General features: G+C 37.4%; 3 protein-coding genes across 11 annotated transcripts; all 3 read right to left on the reverse strand.

Annotated features, from left to right (window-relative positions):
* Positions 1 to 1,168: 1,168 nt before the first annotated feature.
* LOC135623185 (RING-H2 finger protein ATL58-like) lies at positions 1,169 to 5,729 on the reverse strand. Its single transcript, XM_065125854.1, has 3 exons — positions 5,274 to 5,729; positions 5,102 to 5,187; positions 1,169 to 1,751 (listed from the first exon to the last, which is right to left on the reverse strand). Exons 1-3 carry the CDS (start codon positions 5,526 to 5,528, stop codon positions 1,364 to 1,366), a joined length of 729 nt encoding a protein of 242 aa, XP_064981926.1. The 5' UTR covers positions 5,529 to 5,729; the 3' UTR covers positions 1,169 to 1,363.
* Positions 5,730 to 6,828: 1,099 nt separating this feature from the next.
* On the reverse strand, positions 6,829 to 22,163 carry LOC103986971 (uncharacterized). Of its 8 annotated transcripts, none has more exons than XM_065125578.1 (13): positions 21,857 to 22,163; positions 18,989 to 19,263; positions 18,042 to 18,203; positions 16,201 to 16,375; positions 15,015 to 15,126; positions 11,196 to 11,386; positions 10,986 to 11,080; positions 10,480 to 10,896; positions 9,665 to 9,773; positions 9,015 to 9,289; positions 8,520 to 8,890; positions 7,156 to 7,286; positions 6,829 to 7,083 (listed from the first exon to the last, which is right to left on the reverse strand). In XM_065125578.1, the coding sequence occupies exons 3-12, from the start codon at positions 18,059 to 18,061 to the stop codon at positions 7,162 to 7,164; spliced, it is 1,890 nt and encodes a 629-aa protein (XP_064981650.1). In that variant the 5' UTR covers positions 18,062 to 18,203; positions 18,989 to 19,263; positions 21,857 to 22,163; the 3' UTR covers positions 6,829 to 7,083; positions 7,156 to 7,161. The 8 variants fall into 8 exon arrangements, with proteins under 8 accessions (XP_064981650.1, XP_018686820.2, XP_009403410.2 ...); XM_018831275.2 differs by adding an exon at positions 18,781 to 18,843 and having other exon boundaries at positions 6,829 to 7,286; XM_009405135.3 differs by having other exon boundaries at positions 6,829 to 7,286.
* A 2,402-nt stretch (positions 22,164 to 24,565) lies between these two features.
* On the reverse strand, positions 24,566 to 26,537 carry LOC135623211 (zinc-finger homeodomain protein 4-like). 2 transcript variants are annotated; one of them, XM_065125953.1, is made up of 2 exons: positions 26,137 to 26,537; positions 24,566 to 25,823 (listed from the first exon to the last, which is right to left on the reverse strand). In XM_065125953.1, exon 2 carries the CDS (start codon positions 25,495 to 25,497, stop codon positions 24,718 to 24,720), a length of 780 nt encoding a protein of 259 aa, XP_064982025.1. In that variant the 5' UTR covers positions 25,498 to 25,823; positions 26,137 to 26,537; the 3' UTR covers positions 24,566 to 24,717. The 2 variants fall into 2 exon arrangements, with proteins under 2 accessions (XP_064982025.1, XP_064982090.1); XM_065126018.1 differs by having other exon boundaries at positions 24,566 to 25,876.
* Positions 26,538 to 26,961: the final 424 nt, after the last annotated feature.

Consider the following 26,961-nt stretch of genomic DNA (forward strand, 5'->3'; position numbering starts at 1 on the left):
TGACTTTCGATTCCACACTGGTGTCAATCAAATTTATCAGATATCCTATGCATCTACCATTTAAGAGTCTCCTTATTATTGAGATAAAAGAGATTAAAATACTATCTCCTTCTTATTACAATCAATATTTTAGACAATCAGTTTGTGCCCAATATAACATCAAAATCTTATATATTTAATATTATCATATCTATAATTAATTCTTTATCGATATTTTGAATTGGCCAAGAAAATTCCTAACTTGAATACATTTTATCCGTTGATGGAATAATTATACAATACATCAATTAATGCATGCAAGGAAATAACAAATAAATATTTCACCTAAGATTATTTATGAGCTAGTCTCTACTTCTCTCTTGGTTATTACAAAAACTTTGCTCAGTACTCTTTTTTGTTCTGATAAGATTGTTGTGCAGTTCTTTACTAAATACCTTGATTTTTGACACCAAAAATATAATCTTTTACCATTAAAATATTCCCACTTGTTTTTCACAGTCAGGGTGGGTCCTTTTGTGTCTTTGACGTGGGTGTCATTTTCTTTTGCTCCTAGAATCTGTTGGTGAATAGAAAATATTTGGGATATTTATTGTCATCTTCACATCCTAAAAAATTTTAATTTTTGTTTGAAATCCTTATAGAAACCTGTCATTAATGCTAACTATGTGATGTACAAATCGAGATAATTTCTTAAACTTTATGATATAATCCACCAACGATTAACCTCCTTGTTTGAGGTTAACAAATTCCGCTAGTGATTGATAACACTGAAATACTTTTGACAAAAAATATCCTCAAATCTTTCTCAGATCTCACCAGTAACGAATATACATATATATATATATATATATATATATATATATATATATATATATATATATATAATTCCCTGACACCACCAGTAGTTAACAAGTGAACATATTACAATAGTATAATATACAAAAACCAATTTACTATATTCAAAACATTAATAAAGTAGAATCTTATGAACACTACATTGATCATATAAAAAGTATAATCCATCCGTCCTAACAAAATCAACCCGCACGTAGCTTACAAAACGAAATTACAATAGAGATCTTCTGCGGTAGGGACAGAGATGGAAACAAAAACTCTGAACAAGTGTAGCCAAGAAAAATAATCTACGTCGACAATCAGCCCAAGAAAATAAAAAACAATGTCAAGTTAAATAACTACAATGCCGATATAGCCCAGGAACATAACTTGTTTCAATCGTGACAAATATAATTTGTAACATCATAATTCACTACTCAAAGCATGCAGTTGTGGTGGTTGATACATTTGGAAATGCCCCATTATTTCAAATACATTTCATAGTGGACTTACACACTGAAGACGTACCTCAAACACTGCCATCAGCTTTGATGACGTTCGACACCGATCCTTCCTCATCATGCCGAAGTTGTTGAGCTTCTCTTCTAACACAGATGAGGTCATCAGCACCATCTCTCTGCTCCTCAGCTGCTTCAATTTGGGAGTTAACAAATCCCGAATTGGTTGGCCTCTCTGATGATTGTTCTTCTAAGCTCCCTTGTTCAACTTCAACTGCATGATCTGAGAAGTCGCTAGCAGTGGATTTGGTAGCTGGAAGAAGCGAGACTCGGCAGAGAGGACAAGTTGTGTTGGTTGCAAGCCAGTGATCAATGCAATCGACATGAAACGTGTGCCCACATGGGGGTATCCTCTGGAGGCGTTCATCTGACTGGTAGTCCCCCAAGCACACAGAGCATCTACGAAAACAAAAATGTTAATAGAACCGATTTATCCATCTGCAGAGGAAACAACACCATACTCCTAATTGACCTTGTAAAAGTATAGGAAACAATTTTTGTATAAGGATCTTTTGGCATTGTCAATTGCACGAACTAACATTGGTAATGTATAAGCAGCACTAACATCGATTATTTAGTTAATACATCTAAAATTCATAAACCTGTCCATAAAAAAGTTTGTTAAAAAAAGAGAAAACAGTTGAGGATCTTTTGTACATAACCCCCTGCGATTTACAACTTGAAACAGACATTATCCACCTTGTTCAAAATGTCCTGTAACATCAGTAGATACTAACAGAATAAGAAAATACAAATTTTCTTTCCCCAAATATTTCCTATATTTCATAATATTCTCGCTTATGTTTCCTATATGCTTACTGGTTTTAAGTAGAACATAGAAAAATTCTACTATTATCGATAGATTCTGAAAATGTTTGACCAGATAATGAAAAGAGATCTACCCAGGAGTAGCTGGGTCAAACCCTGAACGTCAACCCACACTTATAAACAAAAACAAGGAAAGATATGAAAAGAACAAGAAAAACCATAGAAAACAAACACCGAATAAAAGAACAAAAAAGAATTGTTATCAAATCCAGACCAGACCAATTGGTCGGACAAGAGAAACCAGGATCGAGACCCGTAGCCAGTTTGGTGTAGAAAAATCTAATTGAATTGGCAAGCCATCCAAATTTATGGTGATCCGGTCATGATGAAATATCTCCAGAAAGTAAAAGGAGATAACTAGTGGATTAACAAACGTTAGTATTATCCAAGTGCTTCGGGAAAGAGAATATGAAGGTAGATGCATTATCCAAGTTGACTTCATGATTATATCCGGCTTTTGGGGGCAACATATTGAAAAAAACATTGACGATTCCAAGCGTTGATCTTCCCAAAGTACTGAATATCGCTGTCAAGCCCTGCTGGATGTACAAGATCGTGGAGCACAAAAAAACTAGTGTGTTGACTCTTGATCCGGTTGCATCTCAGTGATTACAGAGGGAAGCTTGCTTGATTTAGTCTAGTTAACAGTCAACTATGTCGAAGTTAATTAACCAGTCATATTTGACATGCCTCGGACCCTCTGAAGCAGAAAAAGTGTTATATAGCAGGGATATGCATAGAACATATCAGCGGGAAGATCTTAGCATCTAAAGTGCTACGACAAATGTATTACTGGCCAACACTAAAGGACACATCGACCTACATGCAGAAACACCATCAATGTCAATTTAGTTGGCAGTAGAGTTACCTCCTACCAACTGTGCTTGACCTTTGGCACAGTAGGGAGTGGACCTGCTCGGACCCTTCATACCAGCATAATCAATGCAAGTATTTAATAGCCAATGGGTCGAGGTTGAACCATTTGTAAGCAATACTGAGACGCAGGTCGAGGCCTTCTTATAGAAAAAACATCATTATTTGAAGAGAGGGTCCCAAAAGTTCTCATAATCAACAACAACACTCAGTTTAGCAATGCAAAGCACAGGAGTTCAAACAGACAAATCAAGTTGACCAATCGTACACTCCTAGAAGGATTGAAGAAGTGCATCATCAACAGTGTAAAATTTATAGTGTTGTTGAAAGACTTTACACAATAGAGTGCCTACTTATCTATGACATCCTCAATAATACAGAAGGCCCAAAAGTATGGTTTTACTTAAGTTGGGAAGGACTGCTAAAATGCTGCTTGTAGAATAAAACTTTGATAGGTATACCAAGGAATGGTTCTAAATATTACCCGAACCGGACCATACCGAGTGGTATCTATCAGTCCAATGAGGAATATGGATGCAGACCACCCCTTTTTCCGGATCAGAAATCTAATCCTCCTCCAACTCATAGTCACATGAGTCTCCAACTCTATCATCTAAACAAATTCTACTCCTAATCTATCTAAGAAAATCATCAAAAACTCAAAATTAAAATTAGCAAACTACCCTCAGCCAAAATTTAGTCAAGAATCCATGAATAACACTCTCCATCTACCACATGGAGTATGTCAATTGGTACAGTGAATTTTTACACCAACTATGAGATGACACATGAAACCCAAATCAGTCAAACCTTGTTATGGCTGGTTGCGACAGGGAATATTTTCTCAACCAAACTTGACACAATAGATCTTCTCTAAGCATATATGCTTATGGCTAGTGCACTATAAAAAAGATCCCCTCTATAGGGAAGCCATGAACATTAGACTACATAACATACTCTTTTCCCATGTCGGGCCGGTCTTTACTTGAGCATCGAAAGAGCCTTGTTGGACATGCCCTAGCAATAGTTTCTCTATGTCTCCATGCTGCTTCGAGGTCATCCATATAGAAAAATAGTCACATCGAGAATCCCACGTCAAGCGCAACTACTTCAAGTTCGGCAACCACAACATCTCACTTCCATAGACAATTAATATAGTGAATATTTTTCCATAGACAACTTATTGCACCCTAACTGTTCCTTCATAACGAACAGGTCAAATAGCATAATTGTAGAAGTAATGTGGCAACATATAAAGTTAGAATTGGCATTTCTAGTAAGGTAAAGACATGCCAACCAAGTGAAGGACCATCTGATTGTTAATTGTCCAAGTAAAATAAACATGTTGTTCTACTCAAACTTAAAATTAACTTCGTTTACAAGGCAGAAATACAAATGTTGGAACACTATGAATATTATAAACCTTTTTCACATCAAACGCAGAATAATCATCTTAAGGGCTTTTGGTTCCATCGCTCATGATTTTTTCCTCATGTCATATGCATATAAAACATAAATGTACTTCATTTTCAGCATAGGTATTGCAGAAAGTGGGTGTATAAAAATTAGCCTGACTTTACATTCAAAGATCCCTGCTGTTGACATATAAGGCCCAAGCAAGCCAGGACAGAAGTTTCCAGTGAGAACTCGTTTCATTTAATCCATACATTCAGAAGATATAAATCAGGTGTCGTGAATAATCTATTATGAAACTATTCAAGTTAATTCATGCCCAAATATGAACCTGTGTGATTTTGAGAAAATAAGTTACCTAATGCACATAAAAAATTTAAGCAACAACCATTAACATAAAGTGAATCAATAAATATAACTACACCTAACTCGCACAATCTAAATTGAAGTGGCGATGTCACTATAACAAAAAGTTAAAGAATTTCAAATGTACACTCAGATGAGATCCCACATATAGCAAAGAAATCTTGCAGCAATATGCAATAAGTATAACTAAAAAGTAAAGGGAAAAAACATGCAATCAGTACTATAAAACATTGAGGGAATTCACAAAGTTCATTATAAGAGCAACTCACTGTGTCTCTCTGATCAAAAAGCTCTCCTTGAAAACGACGACCGGAAGCATCTCTCTGACTTCTTTTTTTATGCCCGATTCTGAACTCTGGATGGGGATAAACAAACGGTAATCAAAGACTGACATCAACAGGAAACATGCCTCGGTGTCCAATACTCGAGACAAGAACTTACTCTCGGCACGTCTCCTCTACCCAGCTGGGAGGCTCTCAGCCTCAAGGACTGCCAATGCGCTCGCCGCCGCCGCAAGTAGGACAAGTAGAATAAGAGGAGCAGGATGAATGTGAAGAAGACTGGCACGGAAAAGATGAAAGCCTGGTAGAGCTTGAGCTCAGGGGAAGCAGCTGAACAGTATGTGGGTGGGTCTGAGGAGCCACAAGACATCACCAAGATGAAGCCCCAAACGCAATAACTCCAGGAACAGTTCATACACCAACAGAAGCCAAATCTTTGAGAGATGAAGCCCTCGAAAAGCCCAAGAAAGAGGAGGAGGAGGCAGGCATTAGGGTTTGTGGTCGACTTTGTTAGGGGAAAAATCGAGTCCTTAGATTCATGGAAGGGGCGGAAGGCGTCGCTTGTGGGGATGGGCAAGAGATGGATCTGATGCGAGGAGGGGAGGCAACATGTGTGGGGTCGATGGGCATGCTGTGAAGAGTGGGACCCTCTGAGGCCACGTCGGGCGAAAGTACGCGTGTTATTTGGTAACATTATGGAGCGATAGGTTGGAGCCCCATCAAGCAATGGCAATTTCGTGGAATTAGGGAGGCGGATAAAAATGCTTAATTTACACAAAACATATACATAATATGATTTTCTGAAAATATTTTCCTCAGATATAACTGGCTCAGTTATTATAATATTTTTGAATAAATTTATGATATTTTATTTTAATAATAAAAAACAATACAAAACTCATTCAAGAATCCCGTAATTGAAAAACTTTTCAATAATCTTTTAACATGTGCATGGTTTAATATACATCAAATTTCGTACATATATACATACTATATATATAATAAGTAGATCAAGCCACTGATTTACTAGTAAGCCTGTTGGCCATTGCATGTCCGAGGAATCAAATACATGCATAAAAGAAACATAGATGGCCTTCTTGCAACTTAAATTACAGCTTGGCTATATGACTTAGGATTAGTCCTAAAGATTTATTACTACCTAAAATTATCGTAGGAAATATAACAAGAAAAATATCAATTAATTGCAGGATTGAGAATAATTTCACTGCTTATATCTTCATAATTGATTGAAGTCATTTTAAAAATTATAGAAATTCTGGTCTAAGTATCCAAATTAGTTAAGCATGGATACGTTCACTTGTTGAATGTAGCATAAATAAATTGGATACCAACATAAATGAAACAAAGACCAGTTGAAATAGCTGGTCCAACATTCACAATTATCCACCACACAATTTATAGAGAAATATTTAGAAGGTGCATGGAGCTACACCTGCACAAGCAAACTAGTAGATGTCAAGAGGCATCACGACCTTACGGTTCAGTATGGATCAGGCAGTTACTGATACTGTATAAATTTTGTTCTATATATTATTTGATGACACTGGACGATATACTGTCCGATACACCAATATCAAACTGATCCAGTAGGTTACCGAAATAATAATAGGCTGATTATTAAGTCCCTGGAGACGATTACCCCTATCAAATCTATACCCACAATAAGTTTGAGTAACTACATGGGAAAAACGTGATTAGTCTACCAAACCAGTTGTCTATATAGTCACTAAATAAAGGAAGAAGAAATATAGACATCCTTTTAGTTGTGGCAAAATTCAACAGCCATGAGATATGTAACCAATTTTCACTCTTGTTGTAACAACAAATAGTCTCGATATTGAATGAGTGGAAACTTACTAATCAACTCACCGAGAGCATCTTCATCAATTTATTGTAACTTGGCAAATATCAACGTGCTATCCTCCAGCATAGCCCATTGCAAGCAGCTCCTACAATCCAGGAGAGAAGAAGTAGTGACGTCCTGGTTCTGTCAATTATATATTGCTCGGTCCTCTAATTACCTTGTTTCACTTCTTAGTTTTGTCTAACACCTCAATGTATCTCTTTGGAACACCATAGTGGTCCACGAGGTGCTTTGCCAGGTCATCGATCACACCTCCTTGAACCAGCACTTCATGTTGTCCTTTCTTACCTGAAACCAAAAAAGAAATCACATGAAGAAAGCATTAAACAACATGCAACAAGAATCTAGCATAAAGAAACGACCACAACCACAACAACGATCTCACAATCTAAACATCAAGAGGTGGCTTCAAAGGGAACTCAACTAGATTCTACAAGATAACCCAAGATTTCACAAATATTATGATACACCATAACTATACAGTACTAGTGAAGTTTTATAACATTACCAGTTTCACTTACCATTTGGAACACCATTCCACCGAAAAAAGCATATGCTTACTTTCTATTTATGATTTCTATATACAATATAAAAAATAAAAACCCCCATAACGCTTACTGATTATTTCACAGACATTCCGATACACAAATGACATGATATTAAACCAAAGTAACAGTTCATGTCAAAATATCATATTGTGCAGGAGGGTTTAGAATTTATTTGATTATTTTAGTTAGGCATGGTATTTCTAGCAAGATGATCTTGAGGAAAGCTGCAATCATTTATCGAGGTAGCAATCATATCCAGACTTCCTAAGACTATTCTTAATGGATTTTGCAAGTTATTCCTTCAAAACTTTAAGTATCATAGCAGCATAATACCCACAATAGGAGTGAACAAGTACACCATCTCCAATTATACGGCGTACAGATACATCATCAGCAATCATTTAGCTCTGCTGAGGGCAAATTTTTTTGATAATCCAAGGGCCAGTACTACTTTCTCACTGTTGTACACCTTTGGTCTTCAATGCCTCTCATGACACCTAATCTGGAAGGTCAACATACTACCTATCTAAAATAATAAAACTAATGAAACTAAGGTTCGCAATATCGTATCGTACAGGTGTTTTGACCTGGACTCGGTACTGGTACGGTACAATGTACCGAGGGGTACACCCAGGTGCACCGAGCACTGTAGCACCGATACAGTGCATTACTACAGTGTACTGGTGCACTGTACTACTAATATAACTGTGCACTGCTACAGTGTACTAGTGCACTGTATCAGTGCTACAGTGCTCGATGCACCTGCAACAGTCAGACCGGTACGTACCGCCCGTACCGGGCGATATGATTCAGTATGGCAGACTCTGAATGAAACTACCATGACTTGAATGGGGACCATCTAAAAGCACCCACATAAGCATGCAATAGTCAACTGTGTCAACCAAGAAATCATTCTTGTCCTGCTACACAATTACACAAGAATCAACCTTATGCTCATTCAGTAAGATCAAACCTGGAAGTTCTGCCACTGATGTACTGCATGCAAACTTCTTTTGCAGTTCCGTAGCCAGTGAATCAGCATCCAGTAGGAAAGTTTCCAGACCTGAGACCCTCGTGACCTTCTTGTTTCCTTGTCGTCGTTCTGTCATGATCTGAATGGGTCTAGCAGCACCTTTGCGGACAGCAACTTCATTCCCTTTTGATACTCTATGATGAACTTGCATCCTGCTTAAAAAAGTTGATCCTAGATCCTTCTTGTGGATTTCTGTTGGATAAGCTGAGCCCTTTTTAACAGACCCTTTGTAGAGAGCATCACACAATGTAGCATCCAGAACTACCATTGCCTTATCTGTTGGCTTAACCAAATTTTCCTTCTCAACATACCTGACAATTCCAGGATATCACTACATAAAATGAAACTTAAGTGATAACAAAAAGATTTTGCAAGCCACATAACTCAAGAAAACTTGCAAGACACAAAATGCAGAAGGTTTTAGATTAAATGCACCTGAAGACAATGTCCGAGGAATCTGATGCACTATAAAAACTTCCAGTGTCAGCTCCAAGAGTTGTGAATATGGAATTTACATGAGTGCTTGGTTTGTAGACTTCGACCACCTGTAGTTGGAGTTTCATCTGTGAACCCTCACCTGAATTATCATGCCTTTGTTCGGCACTCTCTTGAACGCGCTTCCCTGGCTTAAATGACATGTAGTCTGAGTGTCCGCGGTTAACGCCTAGTAACATGACCTCTTTTTTATATCTGTCTTCCTTTGCTGATATCTGTTCAGAATTTATGATTAACAAGAAGAAAGTATTTGCATCAACTTATAAAAATGATGTCTAACAACTTGTAGATCCCTGTCTAACTCTTGTCATACAGATGACCGTAGAGAAGGAAATGAGATTCAACAACCACTACAATCATGCACATCCTCTTTATATCCTTGTACCTTAAAACAATTTTCTTAGTAATAGCACACATGTTACTGTCTCAATTTGCAAAGTGGTGCTATTTGCTCCATTATTAGATGTGAAGTTCAAAGCAAGAAACTGATTAAAGAATATTTTTAAAAAACCTTTTGACATGAAGAAATAAGCAGCAAGTAATAAATTTCTTTTTCAAATATTACTTAAAAGCTTTATATAAATGCTCACCAGCCCAGCAGAAGATTTGGACTGCAACCACTTGGAAAGTTTCTTATAAGAAGATTTTTTAATGTCCAAAATAATGCCTGCAGGTCTGCATGGTAGTATATGGCTTGACCTATGCATCACAAGCACATTACAGCATTAGAAAAATTGAGTTATTTAAAACGACAATTACAGAACTTAAAACACAATGTACCTGAAGTTAACATTTATAAACATAACAAATCAAATGTGCCGTGGTAATGATAGCTTAAGGATTTTGAAGTCCATCGATTGAATTATATGTAGTCATAAAGTCACATATTTTCTCTGAGGAAAATGGAGGGTAAAACCAATAAGTCTCGGTGACTGTATCCTAAAATGATGAGTCACAGTAGTTTACGATGTAATGATTTAGCAATTTTAATAAATTTCAATGAAGTTATCAAGAAAACCAGTACAAACTGATAGGAACTTGCAACTTCCATGCTCCAGGAAAGAATGTTGCACAGATAACTCCAATGGATAGAAGGGGCAAATGGCAATATGAATAACGAAAGCGAGTCTAGATATATTTGGCCTTTTAAAGACTAAAAAACTAAAATCTTTAGGACATGGAACCTCTGCCTTGTTGATGAAAGGTGAACCATTTTCGTAGATGGGTACTGCAATATGACATTAATTACATTTTTGAACATGAAAAATTTGAATAAATTTAACTAGTAACTAGCTGACTCAACCAGTATGCAAGATTTATTTTCAATAAGAAGAACCAAAGCACTTGCAAAAAGTGATTCACTTCAACAACCAGGATAAATGCCCAGAAAATTGGGCTGTTTTACCATAGAGTGCTTCCAGGCATGGGAAGGTCTTTATCTTTGACAGTTGTATGCAGTGCTTGCAAAAGGCATTTGTCCAGGAGGGCATCAATTTCTTCCCCAGACAAAGTTTGTTGTTCCTTCTCATCACTTTGTACTTCAGCTGTTACACTGTCTGAAAACTTTAGCCCACTTATATCAGCAGTGATTTCTTCAGAGGTTTGAACACCAACATCTAAGTTTTTTGAAGCATCAACATCTGTGCTACCCTGGATATTTGTTGCAATAGGTCCGCTTTCTACCACATTAATATCATCTTCATCATTTGAAGCATCTGGATGTACATCAGATGGCTGAGAAATCAGTAATAGATTAGGATCTTCCATGACAACATCTACCAAAAAACCAGCATTTGGAACATAATGACCTTCGGCTGATTGCCTGTGTGGAAGTTTAATAAAAACGAGAGTAAGATAATATTGATAACATACTCTTTAAAAAAATTTCTTCTCTTTGGCCAGGATACTTGCCATAGAAAATCACGATAATAATGTGTTATCCTTAAAGCTTTCCCACGTAAACCAGCTCTTTGGGCTTCTGAACTACTCATGGTGGTGGCTCCAACCTGCAGACTTTGGATACAGCTTCACAACAATAGTTTGAAGTTTGAACAGGATATAGAATGCAACTGAACTTTGAACTAAGAAAACTAACTGTTATAGATAAAGCCGCCCACATACCGCGATTGGTGCTGGATTTCCAGGAACTTTTACTGCCCATGGCTGCCCAGCTAAGAATGAAGGCAGGCCTTCAGGAGGTATACTAATGCCAGGGAACATCAAATCAGCACCTCCAATCACATAACGAGAGACCTCACCACCCTTGAGCAGAAAGGATGGTAAGAGTTCAGGAACTTTCCACAATGCATAAACTGCAAATTTGACAATATGTAATGTTCTTAGACTACCAGTAATTAGATGAATTTTCACTAGCCACATAATCCAATAAACATTTAATTTCCGTCGCAAATATAAATCAACAAGATCATTTAGAATTAGTTAGAACCTTATCCTTACAATTACAGTCATGCAACTGCCAGTCTGCATAGACTATAAGCATAACACATGATGCATCAAGAAAAAAGAAATTCTGCTGAAAGATGCATTCATTTAGCTAATTCAATTATTCAATATGTATATTCTCACAGAATAACCATATTCTTTATATGACAAAATATAATACACTTAGAATCGTAAATATATGCACTAAACTATAGTAAAGTCTTTATAAAGGCAAACACAGAACATAGGACTAGTAAAAAAAGAAAAAGCAGCCAGAGAAACACAAGAAATTCAGGCGATTTAGGAAAAAAATGATAAAAATTCAATCCTTGCACGATTCTATCCATGTCAAAAATGCTGCCTGGCCTGCATAGATAATTATTATAGCAGGATACTGGCAACCCATGAGTAGTATGGATGAACAACAGTTAAAACAGATAGAGGACTGTAGTAAGACAAAAGATCACATAAGAATGAAAGCAAGTAAAACTATCAGTAGTACTTCCTACATTCTACTGTATGATAGCAGTATGTTGCAGTGTTTTTGACATGGATACAATCCCATTTATGTCAATATTAGTTTTCAAACTAGAAACCAAATATACTTCTTTGTGCTTGGTAATGTTTTGTTAGGTCACTCTTTATCTCCCTTTGAGCGAACTGACACCATCTTAAATGCATTTCATTTATTTTATCTTATTAGGACAACACTTGTTGGTTCACGAGTGTAGGCATGTCTTTTTTTTTTTCCCTAAGTAATCTTACGCATCTATCTTGGAACTCTCATCTTGGTTTCCCATGCACCTCTTCCTTTTAATCATTCCACATTCACTTGATGAATATAGTCTTCTTTAATCTCTCATTTTTGTAAAATAATAAATCCAAGATACGTAAAACTTTTACTTATAATGATGTCATATCTAGCTACCTTAATTTTACTCTCGTTTTTCATATAGCATTTCTAAAGTTTAATTTTATACATCCATATTGATTCCTACTTAAATTAAAGGTTAAAACCTTTAGTTTAAGTTGTTAGTCTCTATAACTCAAGTTCAAAACCAATTATAATTAAACTATCATGATAATGAGATATTATATCCCAACTATTTTGGGCCTTTTACATGGATATTTGCCCACCATTCAGCTCCATACAAGGCAATATCACTGGTTAGTAAAGTCTTCTTTCTTCCTATACCTCTCCCCATCACTAACTCTAATTGACTCATCTCGCCAAACCACAACTTCCATAGGTTTTCTTTGAACAAAGTTATACCATCTTAGGTGATTCACCCTAATTTATCCTCTGCCTGAGTCACACTTGTTGTTCTTTATTTATAATTTTAAACATCCACCTCGGTGTTCACTTCTTAACCACACTAATTATTATACATGTTTTTTAAGTCATAACCATCCAACACTTAGCATAGCTTGTCTAGCATCTACTTTATAAAAAAATGTTTGGAGTAAGAGGGACCTGAGAACTCATAAAACCTTCAATGACCCCTTCCACCATACCTTTACTTTATTAGTAATATCTTCACAAATTTCTTCATTTTGTTGAATAATAAATCCAAGCATGGTTTCAGATACCAATTAATATGGTATGCACCGGCCAGTATATGCCGGTCAGGTACCAAACCATTTCAGTACTGCTGTTTTTTCTTTTGTTGATGTCAGATAGTACGGGTTGGTGTACCGCATAGCATACTGATATTGTATTTGTCTTGTAAATTAATGAAACAAATTCAAACTGAGTTTCAAGTTTTTCAATCCAAGATGTTTAAATCTTTCATTTACATAAATTGTTGTTCATCCATCCTACCTATATCCTCAATCCTCCTTTTACTACTATTAAATTTACATTTAATATATTCGGTCTTAGACCCACTTAACACACAACATTTAGTTTCTACGATTTGTCTCCACAACTCAAGCTTATGATTAATTTCATCAAAATTCTTGTCAACCAAACCAATATCATCTGCTAATATATAACATGTATATCAATCCAATATATGACTAGTAAATTCATTCACTACTAATGTCAAAAGGTAACAACTTTAACTATCCTTCATGAAATCCTCTAGTTATAGGAAACTACATTATCACTTATCTTTTATTATTAAAAAAATATAGTGACTTCAACAACATGGACTTGCTTCAAATTCTTTCAACTAAACTTCCTATTTTCTTTAGATAATGCCCAAAGTACCAACACAGCTCTACTTGGAAACTCAAATAAAGTATAGTGAGATAAACAAAGAAAAAAGCTGAAAAGGAATGCAAATCCTTCGACCAATTATCCTTAACAATTGTCCTTTCACTAGTGCTTATTGAATTAACTTTAAATTTTTCATATTTGATGATGCTCTCTTCCCTTTCTACATCATTCTTAGGTGAGCTAGGTCAACCAATCAGCACATTTTTTTATAATAGATCAGTAACCATTTGTACAATGTTCGAAAATTAATCACCTACATAGCAACCATGATTTTGAGTATAGACAAGCTCTTGTTGTCATTCAATCACCTGTTCCATCTGATCAATAGTTTTTACCATTTGTGGATGTGAAATCTCAACCATTCAAATTTTGTTCCGTAAACATCTGTTATAGCCACTGAGATCACAGTAACAGAAATTGCAATGCAGCCTAGTTGACAAATTCAACTCGAGCGAATTATTTGCCACTCTAACAGGCAAACAAATCATTGATAAGATTATGTCATGTGAATTTATTTAAAGATGTAAGCAAGGTAGATCTTTTAACAAGAATCTCAAGACACACTTCATTTGATGTTCCTAACAACATTAGGCTGAAAAGGGTTTTCTTCCGTAAAACCCTTTCTGTTATAGCCACTGAGATCACGGTAACAGAAATTGCAATGCAGCGTAGCTGACAAATTCAACTCAAGCGAATTATTTGCCAATCTAACAGGCAAACAAATCATCAATAAGATTATGTCATGTGAATTTATTTAAAGATGTAAGCAAGGTAGATCTTTTAACAAGAATCTCAAGACACACTTCATTTGACATTCCTAACAACATTAGGCCGAAAAGGGTTTTCTTCCTTGATAATAAAACCCAATTCAACAATATTGATCATAGTTATCTTGATTTCTAGTTCTCCTTGGTTTATGTTGTGGTTGTTAAAAAAATATAGAAGGCGGAACAAAAATAATAGTGGTTGAAGATTGTAAATTCAAGTCCTTTAGAGAAACTTAAAGACCTCACTACAGCATACAATCCATAAATGCTTCATAAAGGACCATAAAAACACTTCTCAATAGACAATCAATGAAGAAAAACAGCATAATGTTCATTGTTTGTTTCCCCCCCTTGGAAACAAAGTCCTAAAGAGCATTGTCACAATCATGGTTGAACAAGAGATGAAGCAACACATTCATGAAAAAATACCTAATATGGTAACATACATAGTACTGAAATATGAAATGGCAAAGTAGACATGAGTAAAAGCATATAATAATTTGCAAATACCTGTAGGATATATCTCAGTGCCTCGTCCATCAATGTCAAAAAGCATTGGGAGCCCACCTTCGATAACATATACATGAACCTTGTTTGAATACTTGGCCACTGTTATCTCAGCCTAACATATTATGATGGAAAAAGAAAAAGAAATGGTGTAAGGTGTAGCAAAATAGATAAAGAAAAATATAGCAATATACAATATGAGAAAAACAAAAATAGAGCAAATACAAGTGTTTTGTCAATAGCCTTGGATTTATACTAAAAATGATTGGTCTCTTATTGATGGGATCAACTTCTTACATGTTTCGAAGATAAATAATCGATTAAATAAACAACAGTCTTGATAATAGTTACTTTTGAGTTCCACAGGAAAATAAGTTACAAAGCACACTAATAGTTTGAGTCCTAGATGTAAACCATCATCTCAAGATATAAAGTAACACTGAGTAAACTATGGGCCCAAGAAAATTCTAGGGAATGAAAGCAAGCAATGAATTTGAACATGTAGTCAACTAAAGATTCATGAACATAATACATCTATTAGGCTTGCCAATAAAGAATGAGTTCTGGAATACTGCATAAATTGCAAATGTCATAATTAAGTGAGAACTGAAAGCATATATGAATTGATCAACTATAGCTTCAGTAAGATGCAATTTCTATAATAAAATTCATGAAGATAGAGAGCTAGTTCAACAAAATTTTTACTGCTGACATTTATTATTCTTACTGAACATATAGGAAACATCACTACTTGTTACGCATCCTGCAATCCCGGAATAGATGCAAGCTTTTATGTAAAAAATTTCAAGTCTATAATGTCATTTGGATTTTAAAACCAATGCATGACTAACAAATTATCTATGTTTGTGAAAGTTGTTTAGGTATAACATCTAAAATTTTGTGCATTCACATATTGACCATCATGGTCAAGTATCTTCTTTTTTGGACAGATTAGAAAATGTTATGACAAGAACTTGTTAATTTAAGTTCAAATACCAACTAAAGCCTTTATCCTTTTTCTTTTCTTAGCTTCTGCTAGCATAGATCTGATTGTGCTCAAGTATTCTTGTAAGAAACAAGACAAAAGGATCATATGCAGTGCATTTATTCTTTTTATCACGTGTTGCAGCCTTCATGAATATGTGAATACAAGTTTTCACCAAACCATGTACTTGCTTGCACTTTTTACCTTAGGGGGAAGGATTTCATCAATATTAGCATCTGAAGCAAGTGGAAACCTGTCCTTTGCTGTTCTTCTCAGCTTCTTCTTGTCAGCTCCCGACAAGCGTTGCGATAGTTTTGCCTCAACTGGCTTTTTAAACATGGTTACTGGATGGTGTCGAGCAGAGTAAGTGTAGATGGTGCTGCACAAAATGAAGTTCATTCATGCTACCAATTTCTTTGTAACTTTGCAGAAAACCAGTTTAACGTTTCATTCTGACTAATAAAAATTTAGCTTTACACCTACAAATACTTAGATTTGTTTTTGAGTAAGATAAACCAAAAAAAAAAAACAGAATTTACTCTATTATGCAAAAAGAAACTACTAATGGCAACATGTAGCAATACAAAACCCGTAAGTGACTCGTGATGGTTGCAGTTATTGTTGCAAAGCCTACTGAATATATCATGCGAAGAATCTAGCATAGACAAACACCAAGACCACCATGGCAAGGCTATACAGGAAAATCTGGTCATATCACCCATGTTTCTCTCATTATCAATTAAATGCCGAGTTCCAGAAGCTCAGCACACAACTACCATTGCAACTTCAGATTCCTTTCCCCCAACATCAGAACAAAGCACGATCACGACAGAAAACACAAAGGAAAAAGAAATGAACAAGATTTAAGCGCAGTAACATGCCCTAATACGATCCGAGCGCAATAACGAGCACCGATCCTAACAAAATCCAATGGGAAAGGGCTCAAATTAGGTTGAGCACCATTAAACCCAGGGACGGATTCGATTACCGACGGAAACGCCACGTTCGCTCGAGGCAGAGTCGAAGATTCTGGAGACGAGAACTAAAGCGGCGGAGACAGGCAGGTGAGCAGGTATAAATAGGAGTTCGCCGTGGAGCTTCGTCCCGAGGTAAAGACCAAAGGGTAAGCAAGGCAAATTGAAGCCGGGGGAGCGGTTCGGCTTTCTTGGTCTATCTGGGTCGATTCAATCCGTTTAAACCGGGTTCAAATTCCAGGTCGATCGAGTCAAGCTGGATCAGATTCCTTTGGATAAACCAATCTTCCTGATCACTTAAACCGGGTTTTGAGATCTGCTACTTGGTTTTACTGTATGAGTTCATCATCGACGCTCTTTTCCTTCATCTAACTGTCTTTTCCTTCTCTCATTTCCATTCTCTTCCTGTATTCTATCCCTTCCACTCAAAACCCTTTCCATGCTAAATAGTTTGTTGAAGTAGAAATCTAATTTCTCAAAGAGAACATTCCAATCGAAGATCCGATGACTAGTCTCTTCAAAATGAGGTAAATTCGAACCCATATTTCATAGTTTATCGATTTAATTTAGGGGCTTAATCAATTTTTCTAATTTGATTTATACCTAATTTTGAAGGCTTGATGATCATGCTCAGAATCTAACTAATAACATGTAAATCTATAAAGTCAAATTATATGTTGTATGTGAATTAGTTTTCTGCTACAGCAATTTATGATTTGGATGCAGCTGATGAGTGTGAGTATGCACTTATTTCATCTGAACATATGCTTCAGATATGAACAAGAGATCATTATAAACTGGAAAACGAGACTGCATTGTCCAAATACAAAAGAACAAGATATGATTATTTACTTTGTCAATGGGTTCATGTGGATGGAACCACAAAGCAAATAAACGAAACCAAAGTTCATTTTTTTGTTATTGTGATGCATTACAGTCACATTCAGTGAGGAGTCTGAGATCCAGTCAACAAGGAAGAAAGAATCATCGTCAGATCATATAAGAGAAACCCAAAAACTATCACAAAAACAAGACAAATTGGAAGAGGACTTGAAAGAAAGAGGAGAATACCTTATAATTTGCTCTATCATTCAAGATCAATATGACATGCGTACTAGATGCTTCCAGCAAAACTCATACCTCAGACCTCAGTACACACCTTAACCACCAGAATGTGACTTCCTCATATCTATCCTCGGAGGAAAAAAGATCCAACATCCACACCTTGGTCATCTATGATAAAAGAAGGTTAGAAAATGAAGACCATAAATCTGATCTTGCAAAAAAGAAAATAAACAGCCATTTGATTTTTTGCAACTAATAGTGCTTGAAAATAATAGTTGTAAATAAGCAAATGCTACAATTAGCAGGTGCAATTATTTAAATATCTGCCCATGCAAATGCAACATATGAGAGAAGGGGAAAGAACAATATTCACCTTTTGCTAGCAATTACATATGCAACTATGATATATGATTTTCATATCCTAAATAAGACTATGAGTTGATTTTTCTTCATCCATCATATCAGGCACAATTTAAGACTATGTATGACCATAAAGAAAAGCTGATAAACCAAGAGATAAGATATCATTCACATGCTCATCTGGCTAGAGAACCATTATGTGGTACTCGACTGAATAAAAAGTACAAGTACTTCAAGGATTTCTGATTCCCATGTTAACCAAAACCAAGAAGGCAAAATTATGTCACATGTATAAAAAAGCAACAGCCTCCCCAGGGTATCTCGCTGCTACTGTAGATGAACCCAATGGCTTTAATTCTTGGCTTTCAATATTAACAATCTATACCAGTGAACAAGACTCAGATTTATGCTAGCGAGTTGCTTGAGGATATCCGCTCTGTTACTGAGGCTGCCACCAAGCAAGAAAAATGGTGGCTGTGAGAATTGAATCAAGTGGTGCTCACAAAGTTTATATGCTGGTCGGTACAACCAACCAACTAAAAATCACAGCTTACAAAGGCAAAATCCGGTCATATTTGTACACCACATCTTACCAGTTTTGGAAGCCAACTTAAGCTCTGATGAAAATGCTCTGAACTGGATCATCATAACTTGTTGCTATTGCCTTCTTTCACAAGGCTATCTTCATTAGACTAGTGCTTCATGATTATATAATTGTCAGATAAACCAGGAGATAAGGAGAATAATTGGTCTCAGGAAACTCAGCCTAAATATCTCCCCAAAGCCCCACCAAATGGAGACTAGAATCAGGATGATACGGCTAATCCAAGGCCCATTAAAGTAGCTCAGCTGTGGATAATGTCTTCTCCTGACAGAACCAAAGTATAATAAATAAGAAATGCACAGGAGACCGAGAATAGCAATAAGACAAGGAAAATGGTCGATACACCGAATGCATCTGTGGCAAGACTTAGTCGGGGGCATCACCTGAAAGAAAGATTCCAAACATGCTATCTGCTATAATTGGATCTAAGATGGCCCTCAGAGTTTGTGTACATAAATTTTCTCTGCAGCAAAGATATCTTACTCATAGCAACCCTAAAACATTTTATGATGATCTAATCAAATTAGGTCTATCCAGCCATGATAACTGTCAAAAAATGCAAAGAAAATGTGATGTCCTGCAGCTTGATACAGAGACCAAAGGGAAAACTGCTTAGATTACATATTTCCACTGACAAAAATCATAAAGCAACAATTTCCAACAACTAATAGCTTTAGCATCCTCTGAGTGAAAGGGAACTTAAGAATTTCATAAACAGCATGAAAGGCAATTGAGTTATGATAAAGGGAACAGCTTCTGCATATCAACAAGGAAGACACATGGTAGCAGTACATGTGGAATACCTGCATGCAGTAAAAGCTACATAATCAAAATTCCTTATCTTTTTGAAAAAAACAATGCCTCGGATTAACAGTAGCCCATATCAAATTCCCAAGAATTTAAATGCCAGTATTGCCTTGTTCTAGAATAGCTAATTGAAGGTACAATTAATCTAGAATCTATCCCTATGATTAAGCAATTAGACAGTATTTTCACAAAACTGAATTTACCACAATATTAACCTATTTTTCAGTAACTAACAACATACAGTTCCGGATCTACAAAGGAGAAAGTAAAATCAGGATAACAGTAGAAGATATTTAAATTCAACACCTCAACCCACATTCAGAATTCAAATGCAGCAGCAATAAAATGTTTAAAGACAATAAATTTAGTTGCTTCAAAGTAATAGCATATGAACTCAATCTGAGAGGTAGAATATCATAGCCACACCAGAAGATTACTGGTCAAACTAAACTACTGCTACAACTCATGAACAATAATAAGTTGATAAAAGCATGGCATTAAGGTTAATTTTTTTTGCAACAATATGAACACCATATCATCTTTAACTAAGGAGATTACTATCTGCAATCCCCTTTTTGTTATTTACAATCCCATGTTAAGAACTTTGAATATTCCTAAATTATCCTTTTTATAAATAGATATATATATATAACCTTAATTTATAACTTAATTTTAATAAAATATTTTCACTCCTTATCTACAACCTTGTTTCTTCTCCTTTTTTTCCCATTCTCCTCCTCTTAATCGCCCAATGTGAACTAAAATGACGGGAAAAAAATAGATGATGAAATGGGACAAACTAAAGATCGAAGAGGAGATTAGAAATAGCTTTTGAAGTTTGTTACAATGATTTAACGTTACAGTGAGAAATAAGGCTATGTGCATTCTGTAAAAATCCAAAAGACATCATCATCAATTGCATTAACGATATTATATTTCAGACCTTTGCACTATGAGGTGTACGGACGGTGGGGGAGAGCCAGAGGCAATAGGGTGTGCAGGTGAGGGCTGTAGGGAAAAAATAAAAAATAAAACTTTAGGAGGACTGCAAACAGTAAAGTATTATTCTATTAATTTCTAAGGGATTATTAATAGTAAGAAGGTTGGTGATAGGGCATATTTTGGCCCTAGATGAATCACAGCAACGTCACACGCCATCAGTCGCGAACCCGACGCCACAAGCCGTCAGAACCGCGGGGTGCACACCACGTCAGGTTCGGTATCGATACACTGTGCGACTTGACCACCCCGAAAACCCGGGGCGGTGCCGTCTGACATCGCTCGGACACCCCCAAAGACGCCATCTCGTCAGAGAAGTCATCCCGCCCTCATGAAAGTCAACGGCCACGTCGAACCGAGGCGCAACCAACCCTTGCATGCAGGTATAAAAATCCATGTCCGACGCCCGACCAAGAGGGGGGAGAAAAAAAAAAGGCGGACGGAACTGACTTGCTCGTCGAAGGGGCCAAAGTCGGGAAGCACCCGACGAAGGCCATTTTGCAGGAAGGTGGGCACCCCTGAGCGACGGGCGTCTTCACTCCGGAGTCGTCATCCGATGCACAGAGGAGGGTGGCCCGTCGGCCCGGATCCCGACCAACGCCAGTTTGCACCCCCTTCCCAAGGGCGTGCCCACATCACGGAAAAAAAAAGCTGCCAACCACCTCGGGAACGAGAGGGCTCAACCCGCCACAAACAACACTCAAGTCGACAGGACTTGGAGCACGAACCCCCACCCACTCAGGAGGACTCAATCTACCCCGCCGGTCCGACCCTCGCCCGAGACGCTCAAGAGGCGTAGCCACCTCATTATCTACTCATCCTACTCGTTCCACCGTAAGTTCCCGACGTCGGCCCGCGGACCTAACCGTGCTTACTCATCAGCCACGGTACTTTTGTTCACTAACAGTTGGGAATGGTAGTAAAGAAAAGCAACATAATTGCGTTTGTTTATTAGCATTTACATCGGCTAGCAACACGGATATCATCAGAAAATTTCCGACGAATCAAAAGCCAAATAGTCAAATAAGTGAAAATAAATTGATGAAATTACCTATAAAAGCATCACAAAAGGAGCATCGGATCGAGGCTGTCTCTTCGGACAAATTATTCCGGGGACCGCGGGAGAACCAAATCGGGCGATCGGGACCTCAAAGGGCATCTCTCGCGGCGGCGAATCAGGAACCGAAGAGAAAGGCACGAGATCACGGAAGAGCAAAGGGAAAAAGAGTTGGGTAGCACCGAGAGAGGGAGAAAGAAAGAGGACATGCGAGGGCCGGAAGTGTGAGGCGTCGCGACGCGGATGGGCTGGTGACAGTGTCGTGGTTCCGGCTGCGGAAGGCGGATGGGCTGGTGACAGCCTCCGCGGTTTGTTTGCCTGCGGAGAAGCGTACCGCGGGAGGGCGGGCGATAGATCGATCCACCATCAATTCCCGATCGGACGGTTGATAAGGGTCAGTAAATTTAGACCGTTTACCATGGTGGACCCCGTGATGTCTCCAATCACAACGCAGGTATCGTTCATAAGTATACTTCAGCAAATAGAAAGAAATAATAGGAATCTGACCACCATTTGGTTCGGTTCAACAGTTGTATTTTAATATTAAAGTATTATATATATATATATATATAGCTTATTAAATTTAAATAATTAATCTAAAAGATTAGCAACAATTCTAATCTGAGCTGAAATAAAAGCAAGCAAATATCAAAGTCCCTAAGTCCCTTGAAATGTTGTTTCCTGCATGTAAGCTTCTAAGGTGATAGTAAGGCAGTTAGGGAATGTTCTGTGCCAGAACATTTCATGAAATATTTTTTTCTATTTTAAGCCATCGTAAAATATTATATTATCTTCATTATGATAATCAAGATCAATAATCATTTACTAAATTTATGTTTGATCGTCGAAAAGATCGGATTGAAAAATCAACCAGACCTTAGTCTTTTGTAAATTAGTCTTGAAATTAGTTCAGATCCATCTTAGCTCTGAAAGAGACTGACTTGGGAAAGGTGAGTCAAAGTTGCAAAGCAAAATAAAGATTTTTTTGTGACTCAAACTTTGTCAAGCAGGTTGCAAAGGAGAAACATTAGTGTCACCCATCACCAGTCATAGAGTGCTGAACACAGGAGTGTCACTAATTGCCTACCATTTTTCCTATAAATCCCAGCTCATATGATGATGAACACTCCTAAGCCTATGAACAACTACCCTAACACAATCATACAATTCTTCATGCTTGTATGTTACACTAATATAATACATGTACTATGTGCACATGAAGCCAACTTAAAGTCTGCTTCTGCCAATATAATCATGTCTCCAATAGTTCTCTCATGATTCTTCTTCTTCTTCTGCAACCAGAGTATTGGAATTCAATGTTTTGGGCATGTCCTTCCTAATTTGCTTCTTCATCATCAACAATGATAAAGATGCAAAGCAATATTAAGAACATATATTGCTAAAATCTTATGCAACTTTTGTGCATCTTGAGAACATATATTGCTCAAATCTTTGAATAAATTGCAGATACATTTGAACAAAATAGCTGCTACAAAAATTGGGTGCCCTTTGTTATTGAATGGCAGTAGATTAATTGGACTGCTATGTTAAGTTTCCTTCTGTGGTAGGTTTGAAACACAAAACCAGAGCAGTGGAAGGAGTGAACAAAATGATATTTCTTGGAATGAATTGTAAGAGACATTTCAACCACAGATGTCAATATCTATTGAGATGAAGTGTTGTTGAGCAATCACACTTCCAGCTGACATCAAAGAAGCTCTGGGACTAACTGCATCACTTGACCTTTGTCTCACAGCAGTGCACAAAGTTTGTCCAGAACATACATTAAAGAGGGTCATGTGATTTAGTGAATGCTGTGGCCTTGGAGAAGCCTAATCACAAAAGACAAAATGGTATAGTTATTACACTAGTGAGGACTGGCTTTATGGTGACAGCAAATGTCTTGTGATTTCTATTAATTCAAACCAACAATGATGATGCATCTATCTTATGGTTTTATCCAAAGGAAAAGGATAAAAGATTGCTCTTCATTTTTCACACAAAGGAAGAAGATATGTGTTTAGCTTCCCCTCAGCCATGTTAGAAAAAATGTTCTGTTATTGAATCTCTTTTTTCTGGTTGAAATAAAAGATTTTTGTTGAATCTTTTTTTTTTTGGCCTTTTTATAACTGCACCTTTAAGCATAGATTTGCCAATTGTTGCAGTCCAACTTGATTCCATGTATCTTTTCTAGAAGATTAGCCTGTTGGTATTATCCATTTTTGAGCTCCAAATGCTCACAGCCATTAAGCTTTACTAGGAAGAAAAAGCACATGAGATTTTTTCTACATGTGTTTTGCTTAAAAGCCTCATCTCAAGCAAGTCTGTGGGTAAGTGGATCAGAATAAATTGAAACATGTAAATAGCTGCAAGAAAAAAATTGTGGTCATGGTTTAATATTAGAGTGAGAAAAATGAAGACTGAAAGGAGAGAGAAAACAGAATAATAGTTGATGTGACAATAAGAAAACAATTCCCACCATCAATATTAGATTTAAGAGATACTTCCACCAAGAAGCTTAATCAAATTCAAGGTTCTTAGAGAAAGAATCATAAGACAGGGCAACACACAAAAAACAATTTGTGGGAAGCATAACAGAAGGTGCAAAAAGCCTAAATTCCATGTTCTTCTTTAGCCTAAAGTCCATTGGGCATCTTATTCTTTAGCTGTGTAAAATGCATGAAACCATGATACCAATCAGCATTGAAATAAGCAACATCTAAGCTTAATGAACTCCAATCTGAGTGACACAAGACAAAAACAATTATAACAAGCTAACATGCAAATCCTGGAAGAAAAAAAAACACTAAATTAACAGAAGAATAGGAGTGAGATGATGAGATGGGAATCATTGGTTAGTCAAGCTGGAGGGAGGTCTTCTTTGCCAAGTGGTGCTTGTTGTTGTGCATCCACACCTTGAGGACCCTTCTCTTCACCCCAATCTCCTGGCAGAACTGCTGCACCATACTCTCCTCCTGCTTCTGAAGCCTCCACCCCAGCTTCTCAGCAAAGCTCAGCATCTTTTCCTTCTGCTCTGGGGTAAACTTGGTCCTGAACCTCTTCTTCACCATGGGAGGCCTTGCCATCACCCCGCCCACCACCCCTTCCATCTCATCAGACTCAGAGGCCTGCATGGCACCCAAAGGCATGATCATGCTGTGTGGTGTAGCCCTTGGAATGAAGCTACGGCTTGCAGGGCTGTAACCAAATGCACCCATCATCTTGCTCCACCTAATGGGTTGGAAGCAGTCGCATGAGGGCTCTCCTTCTGCCTCTTTCCTATGGAAGTTCCTGTGGCAGCTGCAAGCAGAGCACTTCAGGGCCTCTAGAGTTCCCTCCTCACCACTTGGCATGAACTCACCACAGCCGTCAGTGGCATTCCCACCGATGGATGCTGCATGGTTCTTGAGGCACTCCCTGTACTTCACCACCACCCCTTTCTTAGTGCTGAAGGATTTAGCGTTGTGGTGGTCCTCTCTGGTGTCAGTGGAGACGGGAGAAGCAGTGCCATTGGACGAGTGGTGGATGGAAGGGGTGTCATGGATGCTGCTGTGGCCAGGGGCCTGGCCGTGACCACCAAAATATGAACTGTTTATTGGGATTGGGATCTCTTTTTCATGGCCAGAAAGATCCATTCTCTCTCAATATTTGTGCTATTTCCTTTTGTAGTGTTCTTTTTGACCTCCACTCAACAAGGAAACAGGTCAAGCTCAAGATTTCTTTTTTTGCTGAAAGGAAGGACAATTGAGAATTTGAAATAGACCAACCTTAAGAACCAAAATTCCAGCTATTAATGATTGCTTTTCCTTGCCCTTTTGACAGAAAACTTGAGCTCCATGGTTCAGGGGAACCTTATCCAGAGACACACCTCCACCACTTCCAAACCAGAAGACCCAGCGGGAGGTAGGAGACACCAGAAGTGGAAGAGATGCTCGAGGACTTGAGTGTTTGTTCCAAATGACTGCTTTGAAAACTTGGTATAAGGTTGAAGAAGAAGAAGAAGAAACTTAGGAACTGCGATAAGACCAAACAGTCATTGGTATATGCAGAGGTGCTGACCTCCCCCTCTAAGAAGGAAAAAAACACTTGACTAAAGTCTTGTTGGTTGTGGAAGATTAGTCTTTCCCACCCATGAGGAAACCAACAAGAACCACTGATTCAAATGACCACTTCATTGTCTCAGAGTATACACCTCAAGAATGTAGGCAGAAATACTCCGTGATGGTTCATGCAACAATGCAGCAGAACGCGTGAGAGCATGGGAGAGAAAAAACCTGACTGCAATTTACTCCAAGAAGCTCTGGCTGGCTTCCTTCATAGGAAGATTCAGAGTGTTTTCCATTGTGCTTCCCATGGCAAGAAGAAGGAAAACAAACGAGGCCAAAGGGTTGGAAGGATAGAAATGAAGTGGTTTGGTAGAATGGTTGTGGTTGTGAGACACTAAATAGTGGTCTTACAGCAGTAGTGAGGGAGCAAAAAGGTTGGAACAAGACGGAGGAGAACAGAGAAAGGCTCAGGGGGGCTGTGACCAAACAAAGATGAAGTGTGGGGTGTTTGCTTTGCTTGCACTATCAGGAATCAAGCTTAGGCTATAGATGGAGGGAGATGACAAAGAGAGAAAGGGAGCTCACTGTAGTGTCAGAAGGGAAGAGGCACACAGTGAGAGACCACATAATGAATTGGAGGAAAGCTAGCCACCAAATTCCCCTTGAAAGAAGATAAAATGGCACATACACATGTGTCAAAATATTTAGGAAAAGAGATCCATATATTTAGGAAAACAAAATATTGAGATCCCTATATAAAGTTAAAAGAGTAATTTCACAATGTTAAAAAAGAAAGATTTTGTTAAAGCAACGGATTAAATATTTCACTTTATCAATATAATTTTTGAAAGTACAAAAATCGAGATACTAAAGATTGCTAATTACATGGAGTAATATATTGATCACCGTAAACTTAATTATTTAATTTCCTTATCAGATCATTATGATGTGATTAGGTATTGAATTTAGAAAATGGAAGCCAAGAAATATCATTTTAATCTCTTCATTGAGACTGCCATTCAAAAAGGTGGATAACATGGCCCATAAGATTCA

This window comes from Musa acuminata, chromosome BXJ1-1, assembly GCF_036884655.1.
Source record: "Musa acuminata AAA Group cultivar baxijiao chromosome BXJ1-1, Cavendish_Baxijiao_AAA, whole genome shotgun sequence".
NCBI classification, from domain to species: Eukaryota; Viridiplantae; Streptophyta; class Magnoliopsida; order Zingiberales; family Musaceae; genus Musa; species Musa acuminata.

What these genes read in the sequence shown, in the direction of transcription:
- LOC135623185 (XM_065125854.1), bottom strand. Translation starts at nt 5,528, where the DNA reads ATGAACTGTTCCTGGAGTTATTGCGTTTGGGGCTTCATCTTGGTGATG. An exon ending in GTAGAGGAGACGTGCCGAGA is followed by an intron (nt 5,188 to 5,273) that starts GTAAGTTCTTGT and finishes ATCCCCATCCAG; the next exon opens with AGTTCAGAATCGGGCATAAA. An exon ending in TTTTTGATCAGAGAGACACA is followed by an intron (nt 1,752 to 5,101) that starts GTGAGTTGCTCT and finishes TTGTTTTCGTAG; the next exon opens with ATGCTCTGTGTGCTTGGGGG.
- LOC103986971 (XM_065125515.1), bottom strand. Translation starts at nt 18,061, where the DNA reads ATGATAGAGCAAATTATAAG. An exon ending in ATGCCTGGAAGCACTCTATG is followed by an intron (nt 9,774 to 10,479) that starts GTAAAACAGCCC and finishes TGTGATGCATAG; the next exon opens with GTCAAGCCATATACTACCAT. An exon ending in TCCTCGGACATTGTCTTCAG is followed by an intron (nt 8,891 to 9,014) that starts GTGCATTTAATC and finishes TGGAATTGTCAG; the next exon opens with GTATGTTGAGAAGGAAAATT.
- LOC135623211 (XM_065125953.1), bottom strand. Translation starts at nt 25,497, where the DNA reads ATGGATCTTTCTGGCCATGAAAAAGAGATCCCAATCCCAATAAACAGT.